General features: G+C 42.7%; 1 protein-coding gene across 2 annotated transcripts in view; it reads right to left on the reverse strand.

Annotated features, from left to right (window-relative positions):
- Positions 1-7,304: 7,304 nt before the first annotated feature.
- Positions 7,305-23,491, reverse strand: part of LOC119904969 (paired box protein Pax-7-like) — a 60,572-nt gene continuing 44,385 nt past the window's right edge. For both annotated transcript variants that reach the window (XM_038721610.1, XM_038721609.1), the window contains exons 8-9: positions 14,795-15,062; positions 7,305-9,249 (exon numbers count right to left, since the gene is read on the reverse strand). In XM_038721610.1, the coding sequence (XP_038577538.1) occupies positions 9,134-9,249; positions 14,795-15,062 (384 nt within the window). In that variant the 3' untranslated portion in view covers positions 7,305-9,133. The remainder of the gene's footprint in view (positions 9,250-14,794; positions 15,063-23,491) is intronic.

The following is a 23,491-nucleotide window of genomic DNA, read 5'->3' on the forward strand; positions in this document are numbered from 1 at the left end:
TAATAATCCTTGCTAAGTTAGTAGTGGTGTTTGCCTCTTAGGTTAGTATTTACGTTACCATGTTATGGTTGATATTTGTTGTTGAGAAGAATCTAAATAAGTTAATTTTGCAGTGTTTTAATTTTCAACAAGGATCAATGACATTTCTGTAACCAATGCTTTGTTCCCAACACTTTATGACACTTCCTTTAGAAATGATGATAAAGAAATGTCTCTGTCTCAGCTCGAATTTAATGTTAAATAACTAAATTCCCCAGCTCCTGAGCAGAAGATTGTTTTAGGATTAATCAAAGCTATCTTCATGTAACCAGAGCTCCCCCAAGTGAACAAAATGAGTATTCCATCGTTCTGAAATGCCGTTAATGTATAAATGCCACTCTGTATTTACCTGGTCATAATCTGATGCCATTCGTGTATCTTTCTTATATTCCCTAAGTAAGAACATGTAACAGCCAACATTATCCAGAAAGCTAGTTAAGTTCCTCTCATCCTATGTGATTCCTAGGAAATGCTAACCTGAAGGTTGAACTACTGACAATTGTTTTCCTTTTATCAAATTATTAAAACGTTTGACAATTAAGGTTTGATTGTGGGAATATATTCGCGCAAATAGATTTTTGAATAGACATATTAAAAGTTTAAAGAAAAGACAGTTTCTCAGGAAACCGGCAACAAGCCCTCAGGGGAACAAAGGACTGCCCTCTGGGAACCACGCCCCAACAAACAAAAGCAGCGTCAAACGCTCTTGTCTTGTTCTCTTCAACTGCACTTCGGCACGCACCCAGCGTGCCCCGTCTCCCGGCAACGCCCTAAGAAGTTCAACCCGGCGCAGCAAAGGCTCTTTGTTCGTTTCAAGCCACAAACACAAAGCGCTGCGACCTCGACTTTTTCTCTCGTTTCCAGCAACTTACTTGTTTTTATTTTATTTTCTTTGGTTTTGTTTTGTTAAAGGTTATCAGACCGTTTCACCATTTTAATTCAATAACGACCAAGTTCTTTTTAAGCTTTATTCGTCGAGCTAACTTCCACTGATCCCACCGACGACCTAACCACGTGGGCCCGCCAGCAGTAACAAAGGACAACCAAACTTCTAACCCGAGCCAGGGTTGAAAAGGCCCCCACTGCAAGTTTCTTCAATAAGCCGACAAAAGACGGACCTCCGGAGCAATTCCCTGGCAGAGAAAGCGACTGACCGACAGCTTTAAGCTGTCCTAACTGAGAACGCACAGAACTCCGCCAGCGTGTGGCTGCCTACCAGCAACCCGGCTGGGAGAAACGACAAGCAGTAAGACCAAAATCCTGCATTCTATGGTCAGTGATGTCCAATAGTTTGTTAATAGATTATCTTTAACTCTTAAACTCATAGCTTGCGTTCATTAGCTGCCCGTTTGAATGAAATTCTCCCCACAAGAGAACACCATTTACCTCATGTTTGTTAGCCATTGCTTATTTCTTTGATATGTATTTAACTGCATTTATTTCACCCTTAGTTAGTTAATAAATTTCACCGTAATCACAGGAATTGTGTGTGTGTATTGCTTAACTCCAAGTCCCTGTCATAAGAATTTACTCCTTCGATATGAGAAGGACTGATTGATTTAAGATAATTGAGCGATTATTAACTAACTGATCACTAGTGAATAATTGTATAATTATTAAAACGCTACCCAGAGGTCCGGAGACCTGGTGAATTAAATCTCCGGTGGTGCCCCGCGAAACGAGAGCTTTATGAATTAATATTCTCTGAATATTAAAATTCATAATTTTGTATTAATTCTCTATTAGTATTAAATTTATTAGATCATAAGTAGACATGCTACATAAAAACAGAATTACTCCATAGAATACTTTAAGGTTCTTTACTGTAATTTGACGGTAAGTGTTTGGAAACTTTGCTGCCAGACTTTTAACCGTTATTTTACAATTGTTTTTTTACAATTGTTTTTTTACATTTATTTATCTTAAATTTAAAGTCTCATTTTAAAAAACAGAAAGTTGTCTTAATTTTAGATATGTGATTTTTTTTTTTGCCTTTTACATTCAGGGCAATTAAGCAATGGAATAATCCTGTAAAAAAAACTATAATTAATAATAATAAATAAATAAATAAATAAATCTTTTTATGAATTTACAGATTACAACTTTTATTTTGTGGTTAATGTTTTTAATAAAAAGTATTTTTCTGTATTTTCATGGTATTCACATGTAATGTTGAAAAAACAGAAAAAATCTGACAGTATATTTCTGTGAAAAAACTTTTTTTTTACGTACTCTGAATTCTTATCTGAATTTGCGGAGTTTTTGTCAACTTTAGTTCTTAAAATGGACAAAGTTATTATTGTAGGGGATTTTAATACTCATTTGGTGATCATAAACCGACTCACTGTTTTAACCACACCCTCGACCTTGTTCTGGTATATGGTATTGAAATTGAACATTTAATAGTGTTCCCACAGAATCCCTCTTTATCTGACCACTCTTTGATAACTTTTGAGTTTGTATTGCTGAACTACACACCAAACTGGAAAATTCTCGTTTAATTTGGCAAGATAGTCTTAAAACTTATAGAAAGGCCCTCCGTAATGCCAGGGCAGCGTACTACTCGTCATTAATAGAGGAAAATAGGAACAACCCCAGGCACAGCTCTATTGAACCAAGCATTCCCATAGCTCTCAGTAGTTACGACTTCATGAGCTTCTTTAATGATAAAATTCTAACTATTAGAAACAAAATTCACCAAGACCTGCCCTCAACTGGCACCGACTTATCTCCAAACTCAGGAACCTTAGAAACAGCTGTAAAACCAGATATATGTTTAGACTGTTTTGCTTCCCTCAGTCTTTACCAACTAACTTCAATAATTTCTTCATCTAAACCATCAACCTGCCTCTTAGACCCCATCCCGACTAGGCTGCTTAAAGAAGTTTTACCCTTAGTCAGCACTTGTCTACTAGATATGATCAATCTATCTCTGTCAACAGGCTATGTACCACAGTACTTTAAAGTAGCTGTAAAACCTCTTCTGAAAAAGCCCAACCTTGATCCAGATGTTTTAGCCAACTACAGACCTATATCTAACCTTCCATTTCTCTCTAAGATCCTGGAGAAAGCAGTTGCTAAACAGCTATGTGACTTTCTACAGAGCAATAGTTTATTTGAGGATTTTTAGTCAGGATTTAGAGTTCATCATAGCACAGAGACAGCACTGGTGAAAATTACTAATGACCTCCTAATTGCATCAGACAAAGGACTTGTCTCTGTACTGGTTTTATTAGGTCTGCATTTGATACCATTGACCATCAGATCCTATTGCAGAGACTGGAATATTTCATTGGCATTAAAGGAACCGCTCTAAGCTGGTTTAAGTCCTATTTATCAGATCGATTTCAGTTTGTACATGTTAACGATGAGTCCTCCATGCATGCCAAAGTCATGGAGTTCCTCAAGGATCTGTACTTGGACCAATCCTCTTCACTTTATATATGCTTCCTGAAGTCAATATTATCAGGAAACATTCCATAAACTTTCATTGTTCTGCAGATGATTCTCAGTTATATCTATCGATCAAGCCAGATGAAACTAATCAGTTAGCTAAACTTCAAATGTGCCTTCAGGATGTTAAAACCTGGATGACCTGTAATTTTCTAATGTTAAACTCAGATAAAACTGAAGTTATGGTTCTGGGGCCTAAGCACCTCCATGACGCATTATCTAAAGATGTAGTTTCACTTGATGGCATCGCCCAGGCCTCCAGCACCACTGTGAGGAATCTTGGCGTTATCATTGATCAGGACATGTCGTTTAAGTCTCACATTAAGCAAATTTCAAGGGCCAGCTTTTTTTCACATTCGTAATATTGCAAAAATCATACATCAAACATCCTGTCTAAATTTGATGCAGAAAAACTAGTACATGCATTTGTTACTTCTAGGCTGGATTACTGCAATTCCTTATTATCAGGCTGCTCGAAAAAGTCCATTAAGATTCTTCAGCTGATCCAGAATGCTGCAGCACGTGTTCTAACAAGAACCAAGAAAAGAGATCATATGTCTCATGTCTTGGCTTCTCTGCATTGGCTTCCTGTAAAATCCAGAATAGAATTTAAATCATTCTTCTCACATACAAAGCTCTTAATGGTCAGGCACCATCTTATCTTAAAGAGCTCATAGTACCTTACTACCCCACCAGAGCACTGCGCTCCCAGAATGCAGGGTTACTTGTGGTTCCTAGAGTCTCCAGAAGTAGAATGGGAGCCAGAGCGTTCAGCTATCAAGCTCCTCTCCTGTGGAACCAGGTTCCAGTTTGGGTTCAGGAGGCAGACACCATCTCCACATTTAAGAGTAGGCTTAAGACTTTCCTCTTTGATAAAGCTTATAGTTATATAGTAGAGCTCTCTCTCTCTCTCTCTCTCCCTCTCTCTCTCTCCCTCTCTCTCCTTCACCCCAACCGGTCGAGGCAGATGGCCGCCCACCCTGAGCCATGGTTCTGCTCGAGGTTTCTGCCTATTAAAAGGAAGATTTTCCTTGCCTCTGTCGCCTAGTGCTACGCTTGGTGGGATCTTTTGGGTTTCTGTAAATAAATAAAAAAAGCGATGGCCTTAGAGGGCGACGCCTAAACAACATAGAATGATAGTTAGGGCTACATATTGTAACTCCAGATTCTATGAGTATATACACAGCCGTCTAAGCAGTGGGCCTCACTGGACCTTGGTTCTTAGTGCTGAAGAAAAGGCACTATGGGAGCCGATTTTTGTTGCTCTGTGGATCTGGTCCGGGATCGGCCATGTTGCCTTTTAAAGCCCAGGTTTGAGAGCGGCTCAGACCTGTCGACTCAGACGAACTGTAGTCTTTTTCCACAATGAGGCTAACTGAGGGCCCAGTGTCAAAACAGAGAGGTGATGAAGACACCCAGCTTAATTTCAAAGTGCCACTGGAGTGTGGAGATTAGAGAGTGGGGGCAGGGAGCAGAGGTTGCTCCAGAGCTCAGTGCTTGTACATTCAGGGGACTGCTGCGATAAGACTTAAGTAAAACCCTGACACTAAACGAAAGACGACGAAAGTGATAGCAGGGGCGGGGAGGGCTTCTCACTCTCTTTTGTTGTAGGGGAAAATGCAAAGTGTAGGGTAAATAAGAGATGGAACGGGGGAACAGCAGCGGAGGGAGTGAGGGATCCAACCATTTCTTTCCCTTATTCTTCTGTCTGCATCACACTGCTTAAGCACACTACTTACAAGCTGATATTATTAGCCAATCACAACGATCTGTCTGTGTAAGCTGATTGTAGAAGGTGCAATCCCCTCAGTGCGCTGATCAGACTGCCAGGGCCCAGGTACAGAATGGATCCTGGAATAATTATGGGATTTAGGGAGATGTTAGGCTTTGTAAGTGCTTCATTGTGACAGTGCTGAGTGTTTGACACAGCAGTACTCCCAGTGCACAATACCCCCGGGCCTGATTCGTCGGGGGGGCTGAACTTCTACAGACATGTCCTTTAATCACTACATTCCTTTCTGTTCCCAGTCAGTGATAACAGTGATACTGTCAGTCTCAACGCTGCTGCTGCTGCTGCTGCTGCTGCTGCTCTGATCGACATTCAGTTTTCTCCAAATCTTTACATGCATCTCTTCTATTTGAACTAAAATGCGTCAACATTTTCTCTTTGGTGAAATGTCTTTAGGTGTTTATAAAGCTTTAGCTGTGTTTCCTGATTACAAATAACGTATGCAGCTTCCCCACCCCCCCTCCACTGAAGAATCAAAGGTTTCCCCTCCCTGTTCAGCTACAGCACCTTAAACATTTGTTGTAAATAAAAATGAAAATGATCAAACACTGCTGGACAAACAGAACTTTTACACATTAGAGATTTGATGTTAAACTTATCATCTCACTGAAAGAACAAGTGAAGCAGACATTGATCCATGATTCAGGAAGAGAAAATGAACAGCTACACCGCCTGTTCCAGAGCCATTAACACAAACAACATAAAGACTTCTTACCTGTAAACCTTCTCTCCACTGGACCTTTCTTTACAGTGATGGCGGATCAGGGCACTCTGGGTTGCCCCTGGCAAACCAATCATTGCTGGTTGATGTGAAACACATCACTACTGCTAGCACGGGAAAGTCTCCACAGACCCCAGATTTAAAAACCCAGGTGTACTATGCGTTCCTCTTTAGGTCTGTCCCGGGAATGAGTCCAGCATCACAGGGAGGAGGAGTGTGGAGGACGGCAGCTGGTCTGCCTCCATTCATTCTACAAAGGCCTTCTACTATCTACAGACATCCTCAGGCCTGGAGAGTCAGGCCATCAAAGATCACCATAAGGGTTTATGTCATCACTACCACTGGACTGTCTACATAACACTGGCCGCTCCACACCGTGGCATGCTAAGACCTGCACCAGGCTGTCTCCTCTGCTTGCTAAATACAGTCCTGTCCAGTGGCGTTTCTAGTTGATCTGTTGGGATACTGCCTGCTGCACATAATCAATTTAGCCTTCTTGCATTCCTGCATTTTCGAGTTTAACAGAAAACCCTGATCCCAGACCAGCTCCTTCCATGGCAGCTGGGTGCCATCAGGGGGTGAGTATGTGTGAATGGGTGAAGACTGCACGTGGCCCTTTGCTGGTGTTTCCACAGCAGTTAGTGGGTTACCTGTTTCTAGCAGCTCACCTGTCTGCAGTAATGTTGTGGTCATCATGAGGAACACACTGTGGACAGATGCTGGACTATTTATTCTTTCTGTTTTACTCATTCAGAGAGGAGTCAGAGTCATTGTGGATCATATCTGCTGACATGAACTGGGCCGAGTTATAATCACAGAGCACTTTATGTTAACATGGACTTGATAAATCCTGCTGCAGTGGCAGAGCCTAATGATATAGGTCCATCTTCCCAAGCTCTGGTCCTTAATAAGATATACATCTGGGCTGGAGGATACGACATAAAATCAAACTTTTTAATTCAACATTTTACATTGATGATGATCAATGAACAGTTAATTAGTTTTGTGGTATTTTGTCCTCATAGTTCACCATCAAGGTTTGTTCTGTAAATAGGCTCAACTATTAAAGGTGGGATATTCTTTTCAATTCACAGATGTCAAAAGTCCTTCATCTGAATGTTACGTAATGATAATAATTGATTGAATAATTGATAACGTAATGTTGATGGAAAGCAAAAGGCTGAACTGAAGTGCAGTGATTGTAAAATCTCAAACATGCTGAGCTGAATCATTTTTCTTCTTCTTCCATTTTACTACCTAAAACAACAACAGCAGCAGTAGGAAACCCGCACAGCCACGTGGTCTTGGTCCAGTTGTAGAGCTTTAATGAACAGTTACGCCAGTGTTACAGTCGACACACCGAAAGGCTGAGGGAGTAAATGCCAATACAAATTTCTCACTAGTCTAATACTTAATACAGGTAGAATAAATTATACTATGGCAACATACGAACACGCATGCCCAACAGAAAGCAGAACGAAACAAGCAGAGAGAGGACCAAGAGGTAAACAGGAGTGAACATTTCTGTACATTTGATCCTTCATGCTCTCCTTGCTTTGCAGTGAGTGAAAAAATATACATACACAAGGTAGAAGTTTAACACAGCCGGCGTCCAAAGAGAGACAGCAGAGATCTTACAAGCCTCAGTGTGAGACCGATGCAGCAGAGGGACACTGGAATGAAATGAACTCTGTCTGGCATCACATACAGAGAGTGAAGAAAAAAGAAAACTGATTGGCATTGTTGCTGAAGGACTACAGTGGTGTTCTTCTCCTGAACGCAGCATGGAGGAGCCCTCCTTGTGGTTAGTACGGCTCTCTGACTGCACTAAACCTTCTCAAGTCAAAGTTGTCACATTTCTATTGTTAAGACTCTTTTCTGTTCTTTCCAGTCTTTCCAGTTTTTGGTTTCCAGACTTAAATAAAAAACAGCAAACATTTATCTGTTTCCTTTAGCTGTCATGGCCAGATAATGACTTGAAAACATTTTGCACTTCTGTTGCTATGTTGAATAGAAACATAACTCACACATCTCCCCAAGAATGCAAGCATAACTACTGTAGGAGATCCACCTTTTAGCTGCAGATGATTCCTCAAAACCCAGCTGAGTCAGCCGTTGGACCATCTAGTGCTTAAACACAAGAGCGGACATGAAATGAAACTGAGGAAAAGAAGAGTTCATCCCTGGTACCCAGCTGCTGGAGGATCATCACACTGAAGTTCAGCTGCTCAGCCCGGAGCCGTTTGGCCTCCAGCCAAACCTCTTCAGGAGGTCTTGTTGTTGATCAGAGGGACTGCAGAGTCTCCAGCATTGGTCCAGTTTATCTCCCGCACATACGTCCACACACACACACACACACACGGCATCCTGAAGGCTGACACTTTGTTTTTAAGCTGACAATATTTTGTGCTAATGTTCAGTTTCTATAAAGTTTCACACAAAAGGTGTCTCGGGTTGTTCCAGCATTTTATTCTGCTCAAGGTGAACAAAAAGTTTAAAACACTAAAACTCAGCCGGGACGGATCAGCAGCTGAAAACCGGTCTCTGTTCACTGCAGCCTTGTGTGATGCTGTGTGTGCTCAAAAGGTAACACACTGGATCTGAGGTAGCATTCATGAGCCGCGATCACACAAATATGGCAAAGGGAAACACAAAATAAGTGATCAGCCCGGCAGGTGTTTCCTTCAGACCTGCATTTAATGTCAGCAATCCAATAGATGCAAACCAGAAGAAAAGTGCTCTGCGTTCAGTCTGAGTGACTGTGACGCATGATTCTGCTGTCTGAGTGTGGACAGGGACGCCTGCTGCAGCGAGGACACACTGTGATTCCCATAGTAATTCTTTACATCTCTAGTTAAAAGTTAAATACATGGTGCTGTGAACAACATTTGGTGTGATATGAAGACGGTGCTGACCCTGCTGTTCCACGGGGAATGTTTAAAGCTTGGAGACATACTAACATCAAATAAAGTCTAGAAAAACTAAATATCAACACACACACACACACACACACACACACACACACACACACACACACACACACACAAACACATGTTCTCTGGGAGGTTTGTGGGGACAGTAGCAGGAGCTGCAGGTTGTGCTGGTGACCAGGTGTCATGTGGTTTAAAGTACTAGTAGGCCTGACCGGTTTCCACCTGCAGCAGTCCCAGTACTGCCGAGTGGTCGGCCAGCTTCATCCTGCGCTGACTGGACAGGCCCACATTCTTCGCCAGGTAGTCCACAGCAGCTGGAGGGGATGGAGACAGGGGGGACAGTTCAGGATCATCTGCTAGACTCAGTACTGTGACACCTCGACATATTCAAGCTGTGTTACTGTCCAACAGTATCACACACATTCTGTATAAACATGAATATTCACACAGCAGAAGCCATGTTTCATTGATTTTGGGTTAATTACTTACAACACACACAAACTAAACAATAACATTTGTAGACTTAGACAGCAGTGTAGTGGAGCAGAGAGCAAAGGATGCTGGAATAAATGTTTGTGCAGGTATTATGTACATGAGGTTGGTGGGTATGATATATATACAATCCAGACAGCTACTTAAATGCTTCAGTGATGAATAAATTGTAAATCTGCAGGTGGATCAGAGTCACAGGGATGTTCCTGACTCTGTGTGTCTAGAGTCAGCTGTTCCTCAGAGTGATAGTCTATGGGTAATAAACTCTGCTCTTTAGCACCAACCAGAGGGAATATCACAATATATTGACACTAAATCTGCAAAATGTCCTTTAACATCAATTTAAAGCAAGTTTATATGAATAAATATATAAATATAATCATGTTTGCAGTGACTTAAAGCAGGAGGAAGGATTTGTTCCATCATATTTCCTCTCTATTTTCCAGACTAAACCTCAGCACTAGACTCAGGATTCAAACCTGAGTTTCAAAGTTATGCACTTGTACACAAAACTCTGCAACCTCCCTACCAATTCTGTGCAGTAGATGAACATTGCACTTCCTGGACGGTAGAAATGTGAACATAATCCAGGCAGCATTTATGTTCGCTCCTAAATGGATCTGGCAAAAGACTGCGTGTACAAAGGTATTCTGTAAGAGACAGGGTTGTTTGATGCTCTGAGAGCATTTGGGGCAACAGGATGAAGGGCCATGTCAGTTAGTGCAGCAGTGTGTTGGTTTCTTTGGCTCAGAGGGAGAGGAGATGCGTTCACTGCTGGTTTGAGTCTGAACAAGAAGAAAAATATAGTACATGACCAGACTGATCCTTTACTGTGTTTTATATTGCTGCAGCTGTTTGTTGTCCGATCACAGTGACTGACGAGGGGAAAGTGTCTGACAGACAGACAAAAGCAGCCGGCAGACAGACAGAGAGGCAGGTAGTCTCTAAAATAAGTGTGGCTCTTGGAAAGCTGGTATTAAAGCTCAGCATCCTTCTCTCTTGGAGTGGTGGATGTTGCCCCTCCCTGGTTCAGGTGGTGATAGCTTCTCTTTAAGGGGCAGGAGAGAGGAGGGCTGGCAGCAGATGTGATGTGACACGCTGTGTTTAGGTGTGCGTGAGTGTGCTGTGGCTATCTGGAGGAGATAAGTTAGGCCTGTCAATCAGGATTCTAGTGTGAGCAGAAAGGAAGCTGTCACTCTGTGCTGAGGAGTGGCAGAAAGAAGAGCACCTATAGGTGGGCAGGTCTGTCTGCCAACATGCCAGTCAGCCAGACAGCTGGTAGGGGGGGTGGGGGTGGGGGGGGGGGCACCGGCTGAGTGTGGGTTTGTGTTTCACAAGGGTTTAGAGAGGCCCTCTAAAGGAAGCTGTTTTTCCTGTCAACCAGGTTTATACCTTAAATCCCTGTTGAGCAGTCACACTGAGAGTCCTCTGCCTCCAGATACAGCCTGATAACACACACTCTCTCACGCCTCAGCTGTTCTGACAGAATGCACTCTGTAATCTGTCGGCAGCTTTCTGCAGAACAAGAGGTGAGTGAGTCAAATGTCTGAAGTAAACTGTTAAATCTGTTTGTTCCCATCACAAAGGATCAGTTATAACATTGCAGATATTCTCTTAATGAAATGAGTCTCATTGCTGTGAAGTCAGCAGCCATTTTGGTTCTCAGACACAGTTTAAAGGAAAATCTCTTTGGTGAGTAAAACGTTATCATAACTGATCATAACAAAATTAAAAAGTTAACAAAGTTGTAATAAACTTGGATGATGTGTGGCAGCATGGTAGGATTGATTCGGCCCCTCATGATTTACATCCAACACCAACATCTGAGCTCCACGCAGCAGGGAGGAGGTCACATCCTGTCAGACGTTTTTATTAAATCTCTGCAATCTAACCAGACGTAGCATATTTATTGTTGCTAACTAGACCACAGAGCCCTGCACATCATGTGTTGAAGCCGAGGGCCACTGACCAGGCGGCAGTATTTGATGAGCTGAGACTGAAAACGTGTTGCCTAACCATAACCATACTGTAGCTGCCAAACTATTGGAATAGGACATAATCTTTTTGTTACTGAACAAATCCAGAGATTTGCAGAAGCGTTCTCTTCTGGTGAAAGGGTTGGGTAGCCACACAGTTTTCCTAATAATTCTTTTTATATTGGATGAATCTGAAGTTCAACTGGCAGCTCAAAGTGCTTACACATTAAAAAAGATAAGAGCAGAAATTTAAAAGGACAAGAACATGCCATTTAAAGGTTTAATAGAAATTTAGAAGGTGGGGATGTTGAGGACAGATGAATGGACGTAAAGGGGTGATGGTGGAAGAAGGCTGCTGTGGTTGGATGTACTGAAGAGACTCCGTGTGGGGGTTCCATCTCAGGGTTAGGGTGAATGTTGTGGTAGAAAACAGTAGGACTGGTATAGGATGAAAATCTGATTCTGGGGCCAAGTGTCTGAAATGAAACAGTGAATCAGCGATGCTGTTGTGGCAGCCAGGACTGTGGGCTGCCCTGAGGATGAACTGGTGTTAAGCCCAGATTAATGTGAGTCTGCGAAGGAACTCTGTGGAGATAGACCTTTGTTTAGGATATGACTGCGGTGTATCAGAGTGCAGGAGTATTCCTAGAACATTCATGCCCGCAAAGAATGTCGGCTGGGGTTTAGTTCGTGGAACACTGACTAAGGAAAGAAGAAAGTCTAGAGATTGGAACTCTTAGGGCCAAGACAAGCAAACCATCTCCGTCAGTAGTATTTAGTAGTACGCATTTCCATTTTGTATCATGGACTGAGGGGGCGGCTTTAGTCAAAAGGTTAGACAGGAAGGCTTAGTGTTGTGGTACTCGTGATCAGTCTCGGTCTTGAGACCACTTATTGAAGGTCTCAGTCTTGTCATGGTCTCGTGGAGTACATTGTCTGGTGTATTTGGTAACATCCTGACTTTGATTGGATGTTGTAGTGAACAACGATGTGGATTTGTGCATTTTCTATTGAATGAATGTGGAGCTACCCTAAATTCCTTTCTCCTCCCCAGAGAAGAAGGGGAGGGGTCAAAGTTGCTTTCTCTAAGTGCTAGCCCGACCATAAAACTGGCACCATTTTTGATTCCGAAGCTGATAACGCGGGGCCTGACTGTTAAACTGACAAAGGGACATGAACCAGCCATTGGCATCTCCCTGAACAGCCTATCAAAACTTACCCCACCACACACGTTTCCGTGGAAACTGACCTTATTCTTGGTTTTATTACCACATCAAAAGGATACTCCTTGTCTCACCTAAGTGTGACATGTTCCAGACACTGAACTTTGGATGACAAAGGACTGCATTCTCCAAAAGACTCAAAGCATCTAATTAAATTTAATTAAATCTTTAGTTACCTGAATATGTTTGCCTCTATTTGAGTAGTTATGTTAACTGTTGTTGCTATCTGTTGTTGATATTAGTGCTGAAAAGAAGTTACTTGTGCAGTGTTTTTATTTTCAGCAAGACACTCCTTCATCTAATGTAATCAATGCTTGTTCATAATACTTTCTTACAAAATCCCTTTAGAAATGATGACAAAGAAATGTTTTACTATACTCTTAATCGCCAGCTTGAATTTAAGGATGAATCAACAATATTCCCCGGTTCCTAAGGAGAGACGATCTTTGATTTAATCCAAGCTTTCCTCATGTAACCTGAGCTCCCCCAAGTGGGCGAAATAAGTATTACATGCCCTCGTCGGAAATGCTGTTAAATGTACAAATATCCTGACCAATAATGTGACAATTGTTTCCTGTTACCAAACGCCTAGAACAGTACAACCGTTCAACCATTGAGGTTCGATTGTGGAAAATATTTGATTATAATACGTGCAAATAGATTTCTTTTCTTTAGACATTAAGTTTAGAAAGGCAGTTCCTGGGGAAACCTGAGACGCCCCCCGGGGAACCACGCCCCAGGCAACAAAAGAGCGACACGCGACCTGCTCGCCAGGCTCTAGACTCTTAAGTCTCTAGACTCTTAGTCTCTTCACTCTTCAGTCGCTTCCACTCTGCCCTCTGGATGCTTCGGCACGCGCGTGGCGTGCCTCGCCAGGCCACACGCCCAGACTCGGCCAGCGAAACAAACAAGCCTTTGTTCGCCTGAAGCTACACACCTGAAGTGCCGAGACATCGATCTGCCTTCAGTTTGTTTTATTTTCTTTATTTCTTTTGTTTGTTAAAGTTATGAGTCCGTTAAGTTACACTGGACTAATTCAGGAACGACCAAGTTCCATTTTAAGCCTTTTTCGTCGAGCCAACTTCACCGAGGTCAGACCAAGCCACGTGGTCTCGCCAGCTACAACCAAGGAAACCTGCAAACAGCCGAATTGCCAGACGGAGGAGGCGTTTTCAATCAGACACGGAGAACCCCGAAGAATCCCTTGCAAAAAGCCAGGATCGGCAGCTAGCGTGGGACCCTTGCAACAGGCCAAAAGCAGGCTGTCGACAAGCAGTAAGACTTAACACACGTCCTGTGATCAGATGTCCATTTTAACTCCTAAACTATAGCATTAGTTTACTTTCATTAGTTCTTCTCTGCCGTATGAGTCAAATGCTTCCCACAATCGAACCTCCAGGCTCATTGTTCAGCAAATGTTTATGTTCCCTGTATCCAACCATCTTTTTATCACCTTAGTTAGAGAATAAATTCACTGTAATATAATCAAGAGCTGTGTGTTGCCTATTTATAGTTCCTGCCAAGAGAATTTACCCTTTAGATATGAGACTGACTGACTGACTGATTTAAGATAATTGAGCGATTATTAACTAACTGATCACTAGTAATAATTGTATAATTATTCAAAACTACCTAGAGGTCCGGAGACTCTAGGATTATAACAACTCCGGTGGTGCCCTTAACGAGGAAAAATGATTTTATGAATAATAATTCATAATTGGGTATCAATTCTCATAAATTTATTAAAATTCATAACTAATAAATTTAGGTCCACTACAATGTAAAACTTTATTTAGTAAATGTTAGCTGTACATATTAAGTTAGCTACCAGTGTATAAACCATATATACTGTATGTTTCAGGGCACTAGTTTCGGTTGCTTGCCGGCTATTTGCCACATAGCTATATGCACAAGCTACCTAATATATTTAACATATTGAGGGAAGTAGCTAATGCAGTGCTAACTGTGTGACAGTGGTGAGAAGTGGTTCCTAAGTCAAGTTTGTGATAAACAATGATGAGACAGGCCACATAAAGCTATGCAGCTAATGTTACGTTACATCAGCGTCAGCTAACATCGACTGCATATGGCTCCCGACATTAAAGCAGAACACATGCTATAAATGAAATTGGTGCTGATGTTGGTTTGTCTGAAGCAGCAGGACTCACTCTGGCCATACTGGCTGTACTGGTAGCCGGCGGCTGCCACAGATGGGTCCATGCTGTAGCCGGTGGTGCTGTATGTGGGGGGGCAGTAGGACTGGGATGATGGGAGGCTGTCCACCGTCTTAATGGAGGCCTCGGTTGAGCGCTGGCTGCAGCTGGCTGAGATGGCGTTGGATGGAGACGAGTCCAAGGCGCTGTGGAGCGGCGAGATGGAGAAGTCGTGTTGTGGCTGTGAGGAAACGCCGCTGGGGTTACTCAGGATGCTCATCACCTGCAACACAGAGGAGAAGACGCCATCAGGACGCTGCTTCTTTCCAACAGTATGCTTCAGAACACCACATCTCAACAAACACTGGTCAGAATATTCATGAAAATCATTTTTAATCACGTTGGTGACCATCTGAGCTTCAATGTTCCACAATCTAACAAGCAGATTGTCCTGAAACATCCATCCTGCCCACAGGATGAAACCTTTTTCTACCCTCGGGGTAAACTGAAAAGTTCAGCTACACATGTGGTGAATCTTTAAGAAAAGTTACATGTTCATTATGTTGTTAATAATCAGCCACTGTCAGGGAGATGAGCAACATTCAGGGCAAAGGTGAACAGTAACCTTCCTTTTTCATCTTCTACCTGCTTATTGATAACCCCATCAGAATCTTATCTAATACACTGAACTGGCTGTAGGCTCCATGATGATTTCAATAGGAATTGATTATTGATTAGTGGCAGTGACCTGTGTCCTCGTCATCTTCTGATGTTTGTGACCACAGCTTCTGGAAATCAATACACATGAAATAATCTGTCAAAACATATATATATATCAATATAATATTATATATGGCCAGGTCTCTCTTGTTAAAGAGATTTTTGATCTCACTGAGACTTATAAAAAATAAAACTTAAACTTAAAATAAATAAATATATATGTATATATATATATCCCCTCTCACCCCTTGCAGGGTGGTATGTGTCATCCTCAAGTTCGGGTCCTCTACCAGAGGCCTGGGAGTTTGAAGGTTCTGCACAGTATCTTAGCTGTTCCTAGGACTGCACTCTTCTGGACAGAGACCTCTGATGTTTTACCTGGAATCTGCTGTAGCCACTCTCCCAGTTTGGGGGTCACAGCCCCCAGTGCTCCGATTACCACTGGCACCACCATTGCTCTTACTTTCCACATCTTTTCTAGCTCCTCTTTCAGCCCTTGGTATTTCTCAAGCTTCTCGTGGTCCTTCTTCTTGATGTTGCTGTCACTTGGGACTGCCACATCTATCACTGCAGCCTTCTTCTGCTGTTTGTCGATCAGCACGATGTCTGGTTGGTTAGCCATCACCAGTTTGTCAGTCTGGATCCCACAGGATCTTAGCTCAGTCATTCTCAACTACCATTTTGACCTTGGGACTTCCAGCCCATACTTATGGCAGATGTTCCTGTACACTATGCCAGCTACCTGGTTATGGCGTTCCATGTACGCACTTCCTGTCTGCATCTTACACCCTGCTGTTATGAGCTGTACTGTCTCAGGGGCATCAGCCACTTCTTCGATTTGTCTGTAGTACATGCTGTGCAGTGGCTTGTCCCTCCATGAAGGTTCTTCTTCTTCCTTGTCCTCACCCTTGGATTTCTGCTGCCTGAGGTACTCACTAAGCCCTTCATCTTTGGGGGGGCAACTTCCTGATGTACTCCTGGATCTTTGTCGTTTCATCCTGGACAGTGATTTTGACACTCACTAGCCATCGGCCTCCCTCGCTACGCTTGGTGTACAGTCTCAGGGTGCTGGATTTGGGGTGAAATCCTCCATGCATTGTGAGGAGCTTTCTTGCCTTGATGTCTTCTATTTCAGTGCTGTTCATACTATGTCATATTGTATACTGTATACCAATACACCTACCTCAGGTCATAAGGTAATATGTCTTGTTTATTTTTTCCAGCATCCTTTGCACTATGCTCCATCACACTGTGTACATGTATGTGTACCTGTATATCATATCCACCTTCAACATGTACATAATGAGAATAATAGTTTTCTCTTGAATCCTTGAATCCACTGCACTATTTCTCAATATGTCTATATTGTTTTGTTCATAGTGTGTATATTAGTGTTTTCTATACTGTAGTTTGTGTCTGATTTATTTTATTATTATTTTATTATTGTGTATCGTGAGTACAATCCTGAGTCAAATTCCTCATATGTGTACACATACCTGGCAATAAAGCGGATTCTGATTCTGATGTCAGTGGCCTCTATCTCCTCCTTTGGCCAGTTTATTATACCAGCAGGTTATCTGATGACTGGCAGGGCGTATGTGTTGATTGCTTGGATCTTGTTCTTCCCATTTAGTTGACTTTTCAGGACCTGCCTTACTCTCTGTAGGTATTTGGCTGTGGCGGACTTCCTTGTTGCCTCCTCATGGTTTCCGTTAGCCTGCGGCACCCCAAGGTATTTGTAGCTGTCCTGAACATCTGCAATGTGGCCTTCTGGTAGTTCAATCCCCTCGGTTCTGATCATTTTCCCTCTTTTTGATACCATGCGACCAACTTGTCTAGTCCGAACAACATTCCAATGTCGTTGCTGTAGATCCTGGTAGTGTGGATCAGTGAGTTGATATCTCGCTCATTTCTGGCATACAGCTTGATGTCATTCATGTAGAGGAGGTGACTGATGGTTGTTCCACTTCGGAACCGGTATCCGTAGCCAGTCTTTGTAATTATCTGGCTGAGGTGGTTCAGGCCTATGCAGAACAGCAGCAGGGATAGTGCATTACCTTGGTATATGCCCCACTTGATGGTGACTTGTGCAATTGGCTTTGAGTTGGCTTCCAGACTTGTTTTCCACAGCCCAATTAAGTTCTTGATGAAAGCTATTAGTGTCCTGTTGATCTTGTACATTTATGTGGCATTGAGTCATAGGCTTTCTTGTAGTCAATCCAGGCTGTGCACAGATTGGTCTGCCTGGTCTTGCAGTCTCGAGTGACTGCTCTATCAACCAGTAGCTGGTGCTTGGCTCCCCTGGAATTTCTGCCCATTCCCTTCAGGGCCCTGTCCATGTATTGAGCTATGTGCCTACTCATCTTAGCCACTATGATGCCTGACAGGAGCTCCGATGTTGTGCAGAGGCAAGTTATTGGCCAGTAGTTGGATGGGATTGTTCCATTCTGAGGATCCTTCATGATCAGGACTGTCCGTCATGGGTTAACCATTCTGGGTGGGTTCCATCCATCAACAGTTGGTTCATTTGTGCTGCCAGGCGTTCATGGAGTGCAGTTAGTTTCTTCAGCCAGTAGGTGTGGATCATGTCAGGACCTTTATTTAACTAGGAAGTCACATTGAGGTTAAAATGTCTTTTACAATATGGATAAAAAAGTGGTGATGGGGCAATGGATAAGACACATGTCTTTGGTGTGAGAGACCCAGGTTGAATCCCCCACTGTGACCCATCCACCATTGTATCCTTGAGCAAGACACTTAACCCCTCGTTGCTCCTGAGGCATGCAATAGGAATTGTAAATTGCTTTGGATAAAAAGCGTCAGATAAATGAATAATAATAATAAAGAAATTAGAAATCACCGTTAATGTTGTTATCATCATGAAGGAATTAACAAATTGATTAACCAGAAATTACGTGTGAATATTAGTTTTGGATGTAATTTCATATTTTGGATTTGAGGCTGACTTGTTATCAGCCTTTAGTTCGTCTCTCTCTTGATCATCATTTGAAGATTTCTACTTTGCTGGAATCAGTAAAGCTGCAGGAGGATGAACACTTTGTTGTATGGTTTTACTGGTCTTCCATGGTAGGTAGAGGGGTGGAGGAGTGAAATACTTGCTGGTCTGCTTGTTAAAGGGATAGCTAGACATTTTAGCTTATTGACTTTCCTTCTGAGAGTGAGAAGAGCCGACAGACAGTCATTACTGTGCCAGGCCACATGTAGATAACAGGCCTTTTTACTACAGGCTACGCTTTCAATGCCATTTATGTAGAGTGATTAGATCTCAGGGAGCCAACTGGAGAGCAAGTGATGGGGTCTCAGGCCAACCTTTCTCTGTGACCATCACATGAAGTGGGCCGACTGATGTTCCTAATCAGTAAAATCAGGCAGGGTGGAGGAGAGAATGAATCAGATAGCCTAGAACCGGGAGAACTGACTGAGAACCAAGGTAACAAATAAAAGCTCCAGGAAGAAGAATCAGGTTTGAATAACAAGCATGTTTTGGCAGAGGAAGGAGCTGAAATATGAAAACTGCTAGATCTGACGGCATGTTCATGATCATGTGTAAGTGTGGCATCGTTGTACAATGATCAATGCTGATCAATAAGATCAGGTCCTTTATAAAGAGGCAGCAGACATAAAGGTTAATGCATGGAGCAGGATTTCTCTGAGAAAGGATTCACTGTGCTCATGCAGCTGACTGACAGTCTGTCAGGACACGTCAATATCTCTACAGTCAAATATATAAAACAGGTATTTCAGACACCTGCAGGTATTGGGGGTCAGGGGATTCTTCTTCAACAGTTGTTGTGTCAGTATGGACACCAAAGTGTCCCCTCAAATCCTCCATTAATGATGCAACAGGTGACGCAGCCCCACACAACTCTGGTCTATATCAGTAAGGTGATCTCACGTCTATGTGTCAGTACAGAGCTGGAGTCAGGACATAGTTAGCCTAGCTTAGCGTAAACACTGTAAGCAGGGGGAAACAGCAAGCCTGGCTTTGTCCAAATACACCTACCAGCACCTCTGCCGCTGCTAACATTCAGCAGCACTAAAAAGGAAGTGGTCTGCAGTAGAGCTATTACTGATGGTCTGCTTGCAGGTGGACCTGTGGCCTCAGATCTACAGATACTGTTCTGGTTGTACTGAGCTCTGGTCATTAACATGCACTGTACTGTAACTCATTCGGTATACCGTTCATCTGGAAATAAACCCTTTCACCTTCTAAACAGCAGCTGGTATCAGTAAATGAATATTATATGCATACTTCAGATAAACAACCATTTCACACAGAAACAACAATTTGAATGTCCTCAGCTGTTGTTTTGTTTGCACTCTTCTTTGTGGGTTTCTATGCTGCGTCTGCAGCTGCAGCCCGCTGATTACAGAGACTGTAGCCAGATGATGCAGGGCTTCTTCAACATTAGACAATGTCCTCAAGGTGTCCAGTGGTGTCAAAACATGTGCACAGCAGATTGAATAAGCACCATGTGTCAATCATTCAGATTCATTTTTATAGCCTGGGTAATACGTCGTCATCATTCCTTTAAATATCACCACAACAACTCACGCTATATTACACTGCTGATATTACATGTTTAATTCATCACTGCTCCCTCCATACTGAGCTGAAATCACACAGCGGCCGGAGCACCAGTGACAAGGTGGGACAAGGCTATAACTTGGTAATACTGGGTTGCACTTGACAAGCTAGGAGTGTCAATGCATCATGTTTCAAACACGTACAACGTATCGTCCAACCACATCTAAAGGTGAAAACCTCTGTTGTGAACAGCTACAGGTGACACAGCCTGCTGACAGAAAGTGGGGCAAGACCTGAATCATCCAAATGGGGTAACGCACTTTCAGAAAGTCTTTCCTCCAACACATGCACAGTGCTGGTTGTTCATATGTAAAGTAACAGAATGAAAGAAGAGAACAGCTCAAACCCAGCTCACCCTCTCACCTCCACACATGAACACTGCAAAAGGTCCTTGTTTGTTGGATGCAGCCCCAACATGCAGCACTGTGGTGCTGTGCCGCGTCTAAAAGAAAGAAATACCTGAGCTAAATTGTGGATTTGTTAAAATCGAGTATTTGGTTTCCTCTCATTGTTAAATGTGACTACAGCTGTTCTGCTTCACGGTTCTACAGTAATAAATGTAAATGCTCTGTACTTGTATAGCGCCTTTCTAGTCTTTTCGACCACTCAAAGCGCTTTTACACTACATCTGCATTCACCAGTCACACACATTCATACACTGAGCCTAAGTGCTCAAACGGAAACTAACATTCACACTCACTCATACACTGGCGGAATAGCCGCCAGGGGCAAATCGGGGTTCAGTATCTTGCCCAAGGACACTTCGACACGCAACCAGGGGGAGCCAGGGATTGAACCGCCGACCTTCCGATTAACGGCCAACCCGCTCTACCTCCTGAGCCCCACACAGCCGCCCCTAAATAGAATAATAGAATAATAATAAAAAGTCTAAATATCATATCGATGCATCTCCCAGAGTCACAATTAAACTGTAGAGATATTCACTGAAGTCAGAATAAAGACATGACGTATGTGAGTAAAGGTCATCTCTGTAGTGAAATCTAAAACACACACACACACACACACAGAGGGTGTATATTGTGATAAGCCTCCATCTCAAACAGCATGAGAAGTCTCTAACAGATGAAGTGATGAGAGAGAGCAGAGGTGTGCAGATTTATCTCTGTGCCACACATTACCATCCCTCACTGACCGTCTCCACAGCAACTCTTTGTTATTCAGCTCAGCTCGGTGCTTCCACTTTACAGAAAGGTCATTTAGGGAACACAGTCAGGTTAAGTATGTGAAAGGTTAAAGGTGACACCCACACACACACCTGTCCGCCCGGTGTCAGAAATGTGTCTGATTTATTCTTGCAACTTTCCAAATAAGACAATCATGTCCACTGTAGGCAGTGCAACACCATAAATGCCCTGGAGGAATGAGCCTGTGGCTTTCAGAACAGATATTAAATAGTTTATACCAGCCCGTTCTTATTCCCAGAGCATCCAATAGCTATGCTTTCTCACGTCCTTCAGCATCTGATACCAACACACGGCACCCTTTCCCCTCATAGCTCAGTGCACTAGGGCACCGACTTATCTCTAAACTCAGGAACCTTAGAAACAGCTGTAAAACCAGATATATGTTTAGACTGTTTTGCTTCCCTCAGTCTTTACCAACTAACTTCTACAAATACAATAATTTCTTCATCTAAACCATCAACCTGCCTCTTAGACCCCATCCCGACTAGGCTGCTTAAAGAAGTTTTACCCTTAGTCAGCACTTCTCTACTAGATATGATCAATCTATGTTTATCAACAGGCTATGTACCACAGTACTTTAAAGTAGCTGTAATTAAACCTCTTCTGAAAAAGCCCAAACTTGATCCGGATGTTTTAGCCAACTATAGACCTATATCTAACCTTCCATTTCTCTCTAAGGTTCTGGAGAAAGCAGTTGCTAAACAGCTGTGTGACTTTCTACAGAGCAATAGTTTATTTGAGGATTTTCAGTCAGGATTTAGAGCTCATCATAGCACAGAGACAGCACTGGTGAAAATTACTAATGACCTCCTTATTGCATCAGACAAAGGACTTGTCTCTGTACTGGTTTTATTAGATCTTAGTGCTGCATTTGATACCATTGACCATCAGATCCTATTGCAGAGACTGGAACATTTCATTGGCATTAAAGGAACCGCTCTAAGCTGGTTTAAGTCCTTTTTATCAGATCGATGTGAGTTTGTACATGTTAACGATGAATCCTCCATGCACGCCAAAGTTAGTCATGGAGTTCCACAAGGATCTGTGCTCGGACTAATCCTCTTCACTTTATATATGCTTCCTCTAGGTAATATTATCAGTAAACACTCCATAAACTTTCATTGTTATACAGACGATACTCCGATACAGGATGTTAGAACCTGCAATTTTCTAATGTTAAACTCAGATAAAACTGAAGTTATTGTTCTGGGGCCCAAGCACCTCCGTGATGCATTATCTAAAGATGTAGTTTCCCTTGATGGCATCGCCCTGGCCTCCAGCACCACTGTGAGGAATCTTGGAGTTATCACTGATCAGGACATGTTGTTTAACAGCGGCTGTGGCTCAGGTGGTAGAGCGGGTTGGCTGTTAATCGGAAGGTCGGCGGTTCAATCCCTGGCTCCCCCTGGTTGCGTGTCGAAGTGTCCTTGGGCAAGATACTGAACCCCGAATTGCCCCTGGCGGCTATTCCGCCAGTGTATGAGTGAGTGTGAATGTTAGTTTCCGTTTGAGCACTTAGGCTCAGTGTATGAATGTGTGTGACTGGTGAATGCAGATGTAGTGTAAAAGCGCTTTGAGTGGTCGAAAAGACTAGAAACAAGTACGGAGCATTTAAGTATCACATTAAGCAAATCTCAAGGACCGCCTTTTTTCACCTACGTAATATTGCAAAAATCAGGAACATACTGTCTAAAAATGATGCAGAAAAACTAGTCTAACCCTAACCCTTCTAGGTTGGATCACTGCAATTCCTTATTATCAGACTGCTCGAAAAAATCCATCAAGACTCTTCAGCTGATGCAGAATGCTGCAGCACGTGTTCTGACAGGAACCAGGAAAAGAGATCATATTTCTCCTATTGTAGCCTCTCTGCTTTGGCTTCCTGTAAAATCCAGAATAGAATTTAAAATCCTTGTGCAATGCATCAATTTTCTACAGGACACTGTATCAGAGATGTGAAGGTATCTGGAATGAGTAGAACAGCAGATGTGTTTGAGGTTGTAGTTGTTGGTGCTCTGCAGCCGGTCGACGCCTACATTTGATCCAGAGCAGAGGAACCAGAGGGGCTTAACACGTTCCACCCACTCAGCCAGGCAGACAGCACCCTGGGCTCTGTTAGTTTCTACTGAGGGAGGAGGAGAGGAGCCATAAATAAAGAAAAATATATCCTACAAACAT

This window comes from Micropterus salmoides, unplaced genomic scaffold (assembly GCF_014851395.1).
Source record: "Micropterus salmoides isolate LMB-PRFRI ecotype aquatic unplaced genomic scaffold, ASM1485139v1 Ms_hic_scaffold_16, whole genome shotgun sequence".
NCBI lineage: Eukaryota > Metazoa > Chordata > Actinopteri > Centrarchiformes > Centrarchidae > Micropterus > Micropterus salmoides.